Source organism: Sturnus vulgaris, chromosome 9, assembly GCF_052056855.1.
Source record: "Sturnus vulgaris isolate bStuVul1 chromosome 9, bStuVul1.hap1, whole genome shotgun sequence".
NCBI classification, from domain to species: domain Eukaryota; kingdom Metazoa; phylum Chordata; class Aves; order Passeriformes; family Sturnidae; genus Sturnus; species Sturnus vulgaris.
Genome location: NC_142251.1, coordinates 27445623 through 27459398, shown reverse-complemented (window position 1 = coordinate 27459398; position 13776 = coordinate 27445623). Strand labels below are relative to the sequence as shown.

The 13776-nt window shown below is 44.1% G+C and overlaps 1 protein-coding gene across 1 annotated transcript in view; it reads right to left on the bottom strand.

Annotated features, from left to right (window-relative positions):
* Positions 1-13776, bottom strand: part of NOTCH2 (notch receptor 2) — an 86873-nt gene that overhangs the window by 62223 nt on the left and 10874 nt on the right. Inside the window, exons 3-4 of the mRNA XM_014874743.2 lie at positions 5345-5604; positions 4326-4661 (exon numbers count right to left, since the gene is read on the bottom strand). Of these exons, the coding sequence (XP_014730229.1) occupies positions 4326-4661; positions 5345-5604 (596 nt within the window). The remainder of the gene's footprint in view (positions 1-4325; positions 4662-5344; positions 5605-13776) is intronic.

The window sequence follows — 13776 nt, the reverse complement described above, 5'->3', positions numbered from 1 at the left end:
TATATAACCTGACTCTCTTCCAGAAAGCCACAGAGTTGAGTGTTTTGATGTATTTGGACACCTGACACTGTTTCCTGCTCCCCCCTGTGCTGGGACTCACATGTTGTCCTGTGTTTTCTCCCTGCACGAGTGCAATTTGCAATGCATATCCTGACTTTTGCTCCACATCTCAAAGCACATCAAGCTGAGGAATGAGAACCTCAAGGGGAAAAGTGTTCCCACTGCTAACAGCATGTTGTTCTTCCCCTAGCACACACACTGACACAAGCAGATAACTTTATTCCTATGTCATCTGAAATCTCCACCCCGCTGCAGAGTATCTGATCCAATTCCCTCCAAATCTCTTTAGCCTTATTTTAACCTATAAATTACACCTCAGACTTTCTGGGCTGGTTTCAGGGCCAGTTTCTACTGGGGACAGGAAATTATGCCTGGAAAATGTCGTGTTATTGCCAGACTTAGGTCCTGCTGACAGGATGCAGAGAGATAAAACTAAGTTGGGCTACTCGAGGTAGCATCTGAAGCAGAGGGGCACCCGCCTCAGCTGGAACCAAGGCTGCAGACCTGCTCAGGGGAAGGTGCTCACCCCCAAACCCCAGCAGGAAGAGGCTGCCCACCATGGGGAGCTCTGTATGTGCTGGTCCCCACTGGTGGCATGGCACAAAGTGACTTCCCCTTCCCAGGAAGAGCTCCAGCTCCTCACAAACAGCTCGCTCCAGCCTGACAGATCGTTTCCTGAACAAGCCCTTGGAGTTCCCTAGGGTCCTTATCTTAGTTAATGGGTAATTATTTTGATGGATAACAATGAATAATCACTTTCCCAGCTAAGAACTTCCTCTATTGACTTGTTTAACATTCCATTAAAGGTTTAGTTGCCAAATGAAGTCCTTTTTTGTCAAATATTTATAACTACAAGCTCATTCTTATATTCAAAGGAGTTGCTAATGCTTCAGGTTACATCTCCTTCAAGGAAATATTTTTTTTTTACTACTACACTGCTATGATTGACCTAACATCCCCACCTGTCCACAATCCTACTCCTACCGAAATAAACAAAGCCCAGAGGAAAAATGATTAAGCCAGATGGATAAAAAATTAGGTTACCTTCCAGATGGATGCAATACCAATAGTGTGTGTATATATATAAAAACACACACATATATATATATATAACTTCACTTGATGCTTGCCTCCAAATGCTGACTTAACACACATGACTTCACGGATTACCTAATGCAGGATTTGTTTGTGTACATCCACAAGTGACATGGGAACCTGGGAATTTCAAACAGCAGCTGGACATAAACACAGTATTCGTGTGACAGCAGAAAAAGCTGCTGTGACACACAGCTCCGGGTTCTAGGTTTTTCCTGCTTTTTCAAGCTCTCATTCTCACTCATCTGTATCTACAACTAGATTAAACTGAAAAGCTAAGAAGGAAACATCTACAGGAAACAAGAACCCATTTCAAGACTGGTGCAGTCGTAGCCTAGTTATGCCTAAATTCTTGCTCAGGCACAGTTTCTTCAAAGTTTTTACAGGTCACAAGATGCAAAATCCTATCAAAACCACTCCAGCAGTTTGAGATGTAGCTGCCTGCTGCCTCTGTGGCTGTGACACTCAGCGATGGCAGCATCTTAAGGCAGTCCAGAAGGGCCAGAGCAATTCCATTTATAGTCACAGTATCATCGGCATTGCTCCAATTCAGAGAGGGACTCTAAAGTGGAATTTCTCGTCCAGAATCTTGGCACTGTCTTCCAGAGGAGCAGGCCTTGTTCACATCCTCCCCAGGCGTGACAGGGCCACCATTTCTCTTCTCTTTCTGCTGACCTTTCCTTCCCAGACAGAACCTTTTCCAACACTTCAGAAATTTTGCTCTGCCTGCTCTGCACTAAGGGGGGAAAGAAATGGCTGGGTGCCCTGCCTTTATCAGAGTTTAATGTAAGCATTTGGGCCTCTCCAACAGCTCCCTTTTTTGCTGTTTTTCAAATGACTGGTTTTAAAAAAAATCAAGCTAGCAAAACAGCCTGGCCAACCTAAACAAATACAGGAAATAGAAAAGTAAAGGCTCTCAGAGCCACATTAACTCAGCTCCACTATACACAGCGTGTAGCAAGTCAAAAAAGACAGCTAACAATCCAAAACGTGTGAGGAGTGTAGGTGTGTAGCTGTTACTATAGTAATCGCATTTCCATTTCCTGACCGAATTTCAGCCCACACACTTGTCTAAGGGAAAATCTGCTCCTACTCATGTCTCGTGCCCCTGCAAGAGAAACACTAAAGCAAACTGTCTCATCAGCTTGACAGGATCAAGTCCTTCCACCTTCATCTTTCTCTCCTCTTCCTCCCACCATGCTGCTCCTGCACGAGGTCTTAAAGTCCTTGAACTGGTTAAACAGATCTGACTTGCAAGGAAATTCTGAATTTCTGGACAAGACTGTTAATCGAGAGATACTTGGTTTATAATTTCATTTTAAAAACGATGCAAAGCAGAAAAACAATTTCCTCCAGGGCAATGGTTAGTTAAGGTACTGCATTTTCAAAGACTCTCTCAAAGCACTGTCCCTTCAAACATAATTAGAATAATAGCTTCCAAAAATAAAACTGATCCATCCCTCTGTTTTAAGATTGACTTTGCTAAATTCTTCAAAGTCACATGCTTCCTCAGACAACCCAGAAAATCATTGTGCAGACACTAAGGTTGGCAATGTACATTTAAGGTCATTTGTGCCATCACCTCAAGACAAAAGTCTCCAAAAAGAGAACAATTTTCATAAGTTCTAAATGCCCTTTTCCACGCGGACCTGTGACTCCAGATGATCCTCATGAGAACACAGCCACTCTATATTCATCCCAAACAGCACAGGGCAGCTACATCTTTCACATAAATAACGTCACAGACATGCTTAAGGGAAGAGAGTTTACTTTTCTAGATTACCACACACCGAGTCTGTGTGTGCCAAACTGCAATACACTCAAGTAGGAAGTCTAGTCAAAAGCATTTCCAAACAGTCAGTTTCCCATGGAGTTGAATTACTCAGTTTAAAAAAAAAAAAAAAAAAAAATCAGCCTAAAAATACCCTGAATATGCAAAGACAACTAGTAGGGCCCTGTGGTCAAGGCTAAGTGGAGAGGGAGGAGGACAGGATGAGACCAGCATCCCCACCAGGTGACACTGGTAGAGGTGACACAAAACCAGTACAGCCCCGACTCCTGAGCATGTCACCCCTGCTGTGCATGAACTCAGGGCAGCTAACAGCATGACAAAACAAGCAATCAAAATTGATATGGAGAAAAAAAGGGTGTGGTGAGTTGGAACTGATATCTTGTGAGGTTTGGAGGAATTGGAGAAGGGAAAAAAAGGAGACAATAGAACTTAGTGTGTCTTAGGGTTACAGACAGAGAAGGAAAAAGACACACATTCATTCTTCAAACCCTGAAGTTAACTGAGGCCTTTAGTGATACGTTGATGCTTATGTTCACAGAATTCCACATTCCAGATGGGCATTGAGATACCACCCTAATCTCCTTGAAACTACCTCGCAGATTTTTCCTATTTGATTCTCTGACTCCAACTGGGTTCCAAAGAACTCTGTCGTTCCTAACCATCTTCCCTTCCCTTCCTTTCTGTATCACGAAATCCCAGCACTTGGGAATTAACATCCTAGAAAGCTCCCCCCAGCTTGCTGAGACTGCTCCCTTCCACTCAGGAACTAACATCCTACAGATCTCCCCCCAGCTTGCTGAGATTCTTCCACTCAGGAACTAACACCCTACAGATATTAACATCCTCCCTAGGTTGCTGAGATCCCTCCCTTCCACTCAGGAATTAACATCCTACAGAGCTCCCTAGTTTGCCGAGATTCTTCCACTCAGAAATTCTCATCCTACAGATATTAACATCCTCCCCAGCTTGCTGAGATTGCTCCCTTCCACTCAGAAATCTATATCCTACAGGTCTCCCCAGCTTGCTGAAATTCTTCCACTCAGGAATTAACACTCTACAGATGTTAACATCCTCCCCAGCTTGCTGAGATTCCTCCCATCCGTTCAGAAATCTATATTCTACAGATCTCCCCAGCTTGCTGAGATACCTCCCTTCCACTCAGGAATTAACATCCTACAGAGCTCCCCAGTTTGCTGAGATTCTTCCACTCAGAAATTCTCATCCTACAGATATTAACATCCTCCCCAGCACGTTGAGGTTGCTTCCTTCCACCTGGCACCGCACACAAACCGCGCAGAAACCCCGAGAGAAATCCATGGGAAGAACACAGCCAGGAGGGCAGTGCCAAGCCTGCCAAGCCCAGCTCCGGGGGCATTACCTGGCAGGCAGTTGCACTCGAAGGTGAAGTCGCTGGTTTGGTGGCAGGTGCCCCCGTTCATGCAGGGGGACGGGGAGCAGGGCACGTAGACGCTCTCGCAGCGGTGCCCGGTGTAGCCGGGCTTGCACTGGCACCGGTAGGAGCCGGGCAGGTTGACACAGGTGCCACCGTGCTGGCACAGCCCCGGCGTGGCACATTCGTTCACGTCTATCTCGCATTTCTGGCCGCTGTAGCCAGCCAGGCAGGTGCAGGAGAACTTATTTCCAGACACGGTGCATGTACTCCCGTTGGCACAAGGTTGAGAAGTGCAGGCATCAATCCACTGGCATTCCTTCCCTTTAGGAAATCGAGACCGATTAACAAAATAATAAATTTAACAAAAAGCTGTTTCTGAGGAAAAATCTCTGCCTCGAAATTTTTACTGAACTAAATCTTTGCATTGCTACAGGAAAACTGATGTCTGCATTTTACCATTTTATATATGAAATGGAAATGAATTTGTGCTTGCACTATGAAGTCATTTACCAGGTTGCAGCAAGATACAGAATGTTGTGATTTATAAAAATGACCTGAAGTCATAATACACAAACTGACAGTCACTATTCTTCTACCTCGCCTTCAAGAGTGAAAGGAATAAAATTTCCATGCTTCCCCTCAGGCATCTAAATATTCTTTTCCCATAGAAAGATTCTGCTGGCCAAATTTGCTTTTTCTTTTCCCCCTAGAAACTAGACTCTGAATTCGAAGTGTAACAGCCACTCCAGAGTAATTTCTGCATTCAGTTTTCCCATGTGGACAACCCCACAAGATCCAAATATTTTTCTGCTTACGTGTAAAGGGTAGGGAGTCTCATTCCCTATTCCCCTTTGCTTTTTTTGGTCATGAAGTCATTTAGACTTCCTCTCATTTCCTGTGCTGGAGCTAGAAAATTTGAGAGCATATTACAACTGCCCCAGAACATTCCAGGGTGAAGCGGTTCCCAAAGGACGGGGTCTGGAGGCACAAATGCAGGAGCCCACCTGTGAAACCTGGAAGACAGACACACTCGTAGGCGTCCTGGCCTTGGGGGTGACAAGTGCCCCCGTTCAGGCAGGGCTGGGACACGTAGCAGAGGTGAGATTCTGAGTACTGGCACTCCTCCCCAGTGAATCCTGGAGCACACTTGCAGGTTGGTTTTCCTATCAGGGATGCAGCTTCACAGGTTCCCCCATTTTTGCAGGTGTTGCTTTCACAGGGGTTTCTGTACTGACAGTAGTCTCCAAGAAATCCTTCTCGACACCTGCAAGAGACAAGAAGTGATTCCCACCTGAAGCCCTGCTGCTCTGGGAAGATCCCAGGAATGACCATGACCACCAAAAGTCCTGAAGTTTGCAATAAGCAGTGGTGACACTCACAAACCTAAAGGCTGACGTCACACGTGTAACAAGGACTTCCTGTGGGACTGTCCCAAACGAGACCACTGAAAACTTAAGTGCAAATGGTGAAATCGCTCATTGCAAAATAAATACCACACTCAATCAGAGCTGTATCAAATGCAGAACCTCGTTTTTGCACTTCCCTTCAAAACTTCAGAAAAAGCCTAAGCCCTAAAGAACTGCTGAGTAACAGCTCCTTGCACCTACTCCCATTCTAACAAGCACCCTTTTTTAGAAGAAAACCGAGCAGTTTAATAAGGCATTAACACCAGGTATTATCCATCTTCCAGGAATATTTATAAACACTGTACATTGTCTGGGGAGATCTGCAGCAGATCTTTCTGCACAAGGCTCCCGTGAGACAGGAATACCCTGTTATCCTCAGGCTGATAAGTGCATCTGGGACTGGGACTGGCTGCAGCCTGCACTCAAATAGCAACACAAGCACTGCAGTCAGGTCTCCCACGCCCCTGGCCAGCACCCTAACGACAAGGTCATTGTTCCTCTGTCTCCCACAGAAAAACGAGTACACACACACTATCTGCAGCCAGGGCAGTGTTTTATACAAAGATCTCCAACTGCAGAATAATTGCAGTTACTTCTCTCTAACCTAAACTTCTGTCAATACAGCCTGACTACGCCTGTCAGCTGTAATCCATCTTTTAACTTGCCTTTGTACTGCAGATTTACCATTTAACTTCCAGAGAGAGAGGATCCAGGCAAGCAAAGCCTGCAAAATCCACTTCTGTGCCCCCCACCCCAGTTCCATTTGATGCTCTCAGGTAGCAGAAAGCTGCAAGGGTACATATTGGATAAAAATAACACCTAACACACAGGACTGTTCCCTTGCAGCTCTTTCTGTAGTACACAGCTGCCTGCTATAACTGGTGAGTAACCCACGAGAACACATATTTCATTCACTGTAAAAAAACCAGAGCTGAACATTAGATATGCTTTGATTAGGAAAGGGGCAATTATTAAATGAATGAGTTACTCATATCTGAAGGGAGGAGATTCCAACTGCAATAACTATACAGTCTCTAGTCCTCAAGCAGGAATGTAACAGTAAAGAATCTTCTTTTTTCCTCATGCACTTAAAAGTGTATGGTAGATTGGAGGGGGAAAAAAGCAAAACCACACAACAACCACCACCACCATAAAAAAAAAAAAAACAAAAAAAAAAAACCATCACAACAAAACCCCACAATTAAGCAGACAGGCTCTAAAAATCAGTTGAAAAATCAAAGAATGGACATGAAGTTGTGTTTCAAACAGAATCCTACAGGAATCTGCCTTTGTTCCCATGCTATTCAACACATCTATTGATTATTAACAATGGAAAACATCAATGCTAGTCAAATATGTAGGCAGGAGAGAAGACAAGTTCTTGATAGGGAGTAACAAGGCAGTCAGCACCCAAAATGCACTTTAGCACTGCAAAATCATACATCTAGAAACAAAACACATAGGACATCCCCCCCAAAACAGGAAACTGAGCTGGGAACAACATACTTGCACTGGGGATCCCTAACAGCCACATAAATGTGAATTCCTAGTGTGGCAGTTTGTCCAGGAATACTTTACAGGTACAAATGGCAAATATCAAGGAGGAATAAATGAGATTATGCTACACCTGATAAATGCTTGATACAGCCACTGCATCAGTTCTGGTTTTTGCTCTTTAAGAGGGAAGAGCTCAAATGAATTCAAAGAAGCCAACAGTAATGATGACTAGAAAACTCTGGCCACAATGAAAAGCTCAGGTGGCTCAGTCTATTTAGCAAAGAGAAAAGGGAACAAGACAGTTAATCAAAAGCTCCAAGTGTCTACTGTGAAACACGGATTTAACAAGAATTCCCAACCTAGAAGATCCAGGATAACAGAACCGAGCATTTAAAACTATAAGCTAGGTGAATCCAAATTAGAAATAGGGGAGTATCTTTATTTTCAGACACAGACTTAGACACAGTCTCTCAGCAGCAGAGAGAAACAACTGGAACAAGGCATTTAAGGTTGTAGTGGAATTTCTCCATCACTCATGCTTGTTTAAAAGAACACCAGGATTGGCTGTTTCAGGGAGAGTATGCACGCTAGTTCAAACAAAGCTATTCAGAGATGTTATTATCCAAGTTATGCAAGGGGTCATTACTAGATGACCACAACTGTTTTTTCTCATGTTAGAATTTATTAACTAGCTTTAGCCATCTGTCTAAAGCAGGAAAGTCATATATGCATAATTGTAATTTACCATTGCCCACACCCAAATTAGACTCCTTTCACCATACCTTAATACTTTCAACTTCATACCCAAGAACAGACATGAAAGGGAGAAACTTTGCAGGGCAAGGCAGGATTAATAAAGTTACAGAAAACAAATCCTGAGACAATAGCAATGCAGAACATCCTCTGCCTCCTGTGCCATCCTCAGTGTAACAGCCCAAGGCTGTGGGTCAGCATGAGCTCAAGTGCTTTTTCCATAGAAAGGCTGTAAACCAAAGCACAAAGTCTAGAGGAATATTTCATGTTTTGTCCACAAGTAAATAGACACCCAAAATATATCTTCTCTCCAACCCCTAATGCTCAGGGGCACTGGAAGGTGCATTTAACTGCTGCCCCCAGCCAAGAGGGAGAAGGGAACCCAAACACTGATTAAGAGCATTGCTGGTCTGAATTAAAAGGAAAGCTGAGATATGTGCTCTGAGACAACCAGCACCCACAAACAGCCCAGCATTTTGTACACAAATGTTCTGGTACAAAGTTGAAGAGCACTCCAAGACTAGGCTTGTTCTGCTATCTTCTGAGGCTAATCAGAAAAACAGGAGGGAGCACTCCCGACTCCTCTTTTAACTTTAGCTCTTTTTATTTGGAAGAAGGAGCATGCCTGCCTATGGAAAGATGCTGGGTCAGGTATCCAGGGCCCTTGTACCCACCATTTTGCTCTCCTTCTGGAGAAGTCTTTGGTCACAGAGTTAGGCAATCTTGCCCTCCAGCAATTCAGTGCAAGCCTTTTTGAATGTTAAAGGACAAAAAAACCCTACAGCCCAGATTTTCAACCATGTCTCCTGCCATCAACGTTTCTAGGCACAAACACTAGTAATTTAGTTCTAAATGCTGGTGTGGATAAAACTGCAAATATTTGCTCCTGATTCACATTGAGCACCACATTGTTTCTCTAAAAACAGAGGCAAACACTGAAAACATGCAGTCTAAGTCCAGACTTTTTTAAAGGATATGATTAAACTCCACAGCAGCTCCAGCTTCCCATCACCCCTGCTCTGCTCTCATCCCAACCTACTCTTTCAAGTTCTCTTTAGGAGAGGGGAAAAAAAAAAACCACTTGTCTACAGAGCAGCTTAAAATTGTAGCAGCTTGTGTCAGCTCCAAATGACATGCTCAGAACAGGAAACCAAATCTTTTCCAAATAAAAGCCACTGTTTCTCCTCAGTTTTCCATCTAACACTGAGAAAGAGAAACAGGAAGATGAAGTTTGTTCTGGCACTTTCTGGAAGCACATGAGGTCTCTTAACCTACTTCAACAGGAATTTAATCTTTTAAGAACAAATTTCACATACAACTTAATTCAAATCATGATTTCTGAAAGCTAGAGAGCTTGAAATGGGAAAATGTCCTGTGGGCTGCATCAGCTATGCAGCTGCTTCTAATTAAAGCTTCTCCTTTACTCTCTCTGGGCTACTTTCCAGCACAAATACTTTAGAGCTCAGCCTTTTTTTTTTTTTTTTTCTTTTTCCCTCCTCCTTTTCAGCTCCAGCCTTCATTTGCCTTAGCTCAGGCTCTCATGGAGCTAAACAAGAGACGTAGAAACAAAATGAAGGTATTTATCCAGATTTGAAGTATCCACAAATCCAGAGAGCTGCATTCACTCTAACAACCTAATGCTGCAAATCAAAGCAGAAGACTCACAAAAGCTGTGCTTTTGGCTCTTCTGTCACAAAACTATGTCAAAGTTACCTTCCAAAACTTAGTTCTCTCTTGCTTTCAATAGACTTCTGGAAAATATGTCTGGTCTGTTGGAAAAACTTCCTCATCTGCTGTGCTATATTTGCCTGGGCACGCTCATAAGACAGTCTCTTCAAATGCACCTTATAGACAACTTTAACCAGGCTTCCAGATGTTTGATTTTCATGGGAGTTTTCTCCTCGGGCCCATGATATCATCTGGAGATGCAGAGAAGAAAGCAGATGGTTTCAATTTAAAAAGCCAAGGGAAGAATTTCCTCGTCGTCCTGCTTCTCCCCCCTCCAACCCAACGCTCCCTCCGCTTCCATTGGAAGACGCCTCATGGAAAAGAGGGAAAAAATTCCCTCTGATGACTAACGTGAGAAGGGTCCCAGCTATTTCGTTAGAGATTTTAACCAGACTTCCCTCTGGCTCCCGGCTTCTGACTCCCACACCTACACCTCCTCTCAGGAGGGAGAACAGGATTCTCTGGTTAGCTTTGCAAACGCTCCTTCCCATGTCTCAAGGCGTCCATTTATGCGTCATACTTGGGATGGGACAGCCTCCCTGCCCTGCCTTTAAAGCAGCACACAGCTATTGTTCCCAGCCACAGAAAGTGCCTCTGCACACAGCCACTCCACAGTGCAGCACTAAAGCTTTAGCTCAGCTTTTTTTTTGCCCCTCAGAGCTCTGGAGAGCTTTTGGTGCACGCAGGTAACTCACAATAAAAAAAATTCTGACTGGAAATCACAGCTCTGTTCCCAGAATCTAAGCTAGCCGTGCTTGTACTCTCCCCTTTTTCCTCTGCCCTGGTCTCAAGGGGCTCCTTTAACTTCTGAAAGGAGACGGAAGGAAACAGAAAAGGGCAGGCCATTCTCAGAAAGGGACAACTTCTCAACTTCTCCATTTAGCCTCTTCTGGAAAACTCTCAGACCTCATCCTGCTACAAGGTCTCCTGTGGGTATTCCCCATTCACCAGCCTAGGAGTGATTAGTCTCCAGAGACAGATCCTGAGCAGATATCAGCTCTGGCTTCAGAAGAAGTTCTGTGGCCTTGGATCTTGCCTCCAGCCCCAGAAGTCCTCTTAAAATCCAAGTTAAAAATTATTTATGAAGACCCGTCATGAAGAAAAGGTAAGTCAAAAACTTTGCAAGGCAGTTGAAGTTACTGGCAGCTAGAATTAGGAGAGAAGCCCCTCATTGCCATGCCATTGCTGCTTTGAGTTCAACATTTTTGGAGATCCTCCTATTGCCAGTCTACACATAAGATGCAGAAATCGTATTGTGCTATGTAAAGGGTGCACAAACTTCAGCACAGGGTGAGAGAAGCACTGCTCACTGAAGAGACAGAGCTGTACAAACCCTGGCAGCTTGGGGCATGAAAGGATGTGCTGAGGGACTGTCCTTTTGGCACTCCATTTGACTAAGCACGGCTCTGAGGTTTTTTACACCATCAGGAGTAACAGAAGACCTTAGTGTTAAAGCTAAGGGTTTCACAGAGGTACAAATCCCTTCTGGATACACAAATTGCAACAGTCCTAAGGTCAAAAATTCAGCTGCCAAGTACAAGTAGTAATGCCCAGTTTCCTCCCTAAACCTTGCAGCACCCTTGTGTCACCTCCCTTCCCACTTCTGCTTCTGCTCCCTGCCACAGGGCTAGGAAGCTGGAAGAGCTGATGGAACACAGGGAAACCAGTTCAGAGATTCTCTGCTCTGGAGCCCTGCCCCATTCCAGGCAGAGGCACTGCCCAACCCTGCACCCACCTGCAGCGGGGCACATCCCTGCGCTCAGGAAACAGCCATGCCAAAATCTCTGCTCTGCTTGTCTTTGGAACAGCTCCCTGTGCCCACACCTTCCCTCCCAGCCTGCTGCAACTGCAGAAATGCTGCAAGTTCACAGCATTGTCCCAGGAACTCTTCCTGCTACTGCTACCCAGCCAGCCAGCTGCAGGGAGACAAGAAATTGCTTTACTGTGATGGTCACAATCAGCATTAAGCAATGAGGAACTCTCAGTCTGCTTCTCTTTGGTACAAGAAGGCTCCTTAGTGTGTAAAAGGCTGCCTGGAGATGCTTTGAGGGGAAAAAACCCACCCACCACAACAACAAAACACCCATCATAGTGCAAAGCAAAGGCAAACTCCAAACTGAACCTGCCTTTTATCAAAGCAGGACCAAGAAAGCTCGGAAGGACAGGTTCCCTTCATGCTGCTGCACATAAATGCAGACATATTCTATGGAACAGAGCCACTGAATGAGTGTAGGAAAGAGCTCTCACACACACAGAAAAATCTGGCTCTGGAAGACGCAAACACAGGAATGCGTAATTTTCTAAATATAAAATCAAGGTCAGAGGAGGTCAGCAACTTTATCGAGCAGTGCCACAGAATGACAGCCATGGGCCAGCAGCGTCACCAGGGGAACAGAGCTGCTTAAAGGGCGCTCACAGGAGCAATCTGATAAAGCCCCAAGCCCTGCTTCCTTACAGGGTCACAACCACTGTTCCCAGAACAGATGCCAGACACACCATCATAAAGGTTTCTTAGCAGAAAACCAGCTTTCTCTTTTAATGGAGTAGGTGTTACAGGATTTTCAGACAAAGGAAGCTGCTTCAGCAACATGCTGCCCTCCCCTGCTGGCCCAAGTACCCAGACTAGGTGTTGGTTATCAGTGCTGACTCATATCTTATCACATTTGGTTATTGCTGATGCAGGCTCTCCCTCAGCAGCTCACCTAGGAGACAGCAAGACTGATGGGATGGCCCCTCCACACACTACAACAAACAGCTCAGCCAAGAGGAGATACAGAAAGAGGAAGGGAGCCTGGTATAATAACTTATTGCCCAGCAGAGGAAGTACTGCAGATAACTTTAAGAAAGTGGAAGGGGTGGGGATGCTGCTAATCATTGAGAGATGCTGCAGACTTAGAAGCCAAGCCACTTGCTTTAGTAATAAATTCATTTTCCCAAGCAAAACATTTCTACTCTCATGGCCATCAAAAATTCAGAAAGTCATTTATGTTACTAAACCAGAGAGAAAGTTCCTCTATTCGGAGTTCCTCATAGTGCAGGAAAGAAAAAAAAAAAAGCTAAAACCAAAACAGGATGCTAAGAATCAGCTTGCTAAAGGTAGAGACTCCACAATTGAGGTGGGTTTTGCTGCTTTGTTCCTTCCTTTCTGCAAAAAAAGTGTTCTTGGGCCAGAACTAAAAGACACGTACTAATCTTTGTATACTGCTCTTTGTTAGCCTTTCCAGTTAATAGGGCACCTGCAAAGGAACCGAGCTGTTTCTTGAAGGAGGAGTTGGTTTAAAACCTGCAAGGACACTTTGCACAACAAGGAGGAAGGCAACATTATTATTATAAATGTGTGCTAAAAAAAAAGTAACAGTGGTCAAGTTGCCATTGTAGTGAGGGAAATGCGTCAAGATCTGGAGTGCACTACAAACAGTGCAGAAGTTAATGAGATGAACCAACTCAGGCCCTAAAAAACAACTGTTAAGACATGGTTAAGAGGAACATGCAGGTTGGAGAAAATGTCCTCAGGAAGGTAAAAGCAGCACCAACATCAATACCAGCTTTGTTTATTACCTTTACTGTGACCTACATACTTTGGCTCCAGACTAACATAATTAAGTACATATCAGAAAGACCTACAAAAGACACCTACTTCTTTATTCAGTCTTAAAATGCAAGTGAAAAGCAGGAAAAGTTCCTGCTCTCTTTTCAGAATGGCAGCTCCTTTAAGCTGGCATCAATATAAAAGCATGGAAAGGAAAAGAATTGTAAGCAGCAAGAATTATTAAAAGAAACTTACAGGGAATAACAAGTTACATATTTGCTTTTCTGTGGCCTTTCTGCACATCAGGTATTGATTTGAACCTGAGGAGAACCTCAAATTAGATTATGATTTCCCCTTTGTGTGCCACAGGTGCAATTTAAGTACATCGAGCTCTATGCACCACATTAATAGAGAACTAAAGGTTGTGGTTAGGGAAGATGGAAGTGTAGAGCTCTGTACTAGCCAAGCTAAATCAACAGAGAAAATTCACTAATATTTAAAAAATGCTGGCACTATGATAATG